The sequence below is a fragment of the Otolemur garnettii genome, unplaced genomic scaffold (genome assembly GCF_000181295.1).
Source record: "Otolemur garnettii isolate 467f Iridium unplaced genomic scaffold, OtoGar3 scaffold00011, whole genome shotgun sequence".
Taxonomy (NCBI): Eukaryota; Metazoa; Chordata; class Mammalia; order Primates; family Galagidae; genus Otolemur; species Otolemur garnettii.
In genome coordinates this window covers 1,878,863-1,880,257 of record NW_003852406.1, presented here as the reverse complement: position 1 = coordinate 1,880,257, position 1,395 = coordinate 1,878,863, and the positions used below count along the sequence as shown (strand labels likewise).

The 1,395-nt window shown below is 36.6% G+C and overlaps 1 protein-coding gene across 1 annotated transcript in view; it reads left to right on the top strand.

Moving 5' to 3' along the window:
• SHC4 (SHC adaptor protein 4) overlaps positions 1-307 on the top strand; it is a 123,050-nt gene extending 122,743 nt beyond the window's left edge. The window contains exon 12 of the mRNA XM_003784340.2: positions 152-307. Coding sequence (XP_003784388.1) covers positions 152-307 — 156 coding nt within the window. The remainder of the gene's footprint in view (positions 1-151) is intronic.
• Positions 308-1,395: the final 1,088 nt, after the last annotated feature.

The window sequence follows — 1,395 nt, the reverse complement described above, 5'->3', positions numbered from 1 at the left end:
CTTGAGCCACAGGCGCCGAGCCAAAAAGTAACTTTTCTATATTCACCAAAATATCTACTATATGGATATATCTAATTCCTGCCCCCCAATTGTTTGTGTCTTTCAGAAGGACTATTATTTAACCTAAATATATTTGTATTTCCTTTTCAAGGTGAGGACTAAGGATCATGTGTTTGATAATGTCGGCCATCTTATCAGATACCATATGGATAATAGTTTGCCAATCATCTCTTCTGGAAGGGAAGTAAACCTTAAACAACCAGTGAGAAAAGATCATAATCTGGGACTTTTGCGTTCCAACAAATGACGACATTGAAGCACCATCACCCTGATACTTCAAGAAACTCCATTTTGTGTTAGGTCACAAAGATAATTCAAGTGTTCATTCCTTCTGGATAAAATACAGACCAAACTGTGAAGTGCGTCTTTCTGAACACATCATGGACTAGGTCCTTTATAAGACAAAGAACTAACAAAAATTGATCTGCAGAAAGGAAACCAGAGAATAGGAAGAGAATTGCTCCATTCGAAAAGAAACTATATGTATGCACTGATGTCACTTTTTAAGGTCCTATAACAGCGATAACAAGCTAAAAGCACAACTACAATTTCACATGCTAAAGACAACTTGAATGAACTGCTGGGGCAGTGGTATGTGCCTTTCAACTTGATAACTTGGGAACATTTTCATATTGGGGAGATTAATTCTATGTGTCCTCATGTTCTATAACTACAGAACCATTTGCCAAAAAAAGAAGAAAAAATGTTCCTCTTGCTACAATAAATGAGAAGCAATTTGCTTGATACTGACTTTATTACACTTTTGTTTGGTAGCATTTTTCACTGCAATATTAAAATAAATGTGACACTGATGTCACTGTGTCTATGTCATTAGAATCAAACTGAAAGCCACTGAGAGCACTGATTGGTCTGTTTCACTGGTCTGTCCCATTTTCTGGTTAAAGAGCTGGGGCCCAAATTTTCTGGCCTAGTCTTTCTCTATCTTTGCTGTTAGGACTGTTTGTATTCAGCGTGTGACAAACTCAAGAGGCCAAATCTATCAGTCATTTACGATTTTATCATATTCGTTTCCTCTTCCTGGTAAGAGCAAAGCTCATGAGTACTTTGATTTAAAGGATGGCAAATAAAATTGGTGTTCTTCATGTTCACTATCCAAATTGGTTTCTTAGTCAAAGTAAAGAATGTATGTGAAAATATAGAGAAGTTTCCCCTTGAGTGGCTGCCACTGAATCAAAGTCTCTCTCCTATATGTATCTTTAGCACCTTTTCTAGATATGATCAGACAAAAGGCAGAAGGGAGAAAAAATATTGAATGAAGCAGTTGGAAATTTTTGCCACATGTAGACCAACTAATAACTGGATAGTGCAATTAAG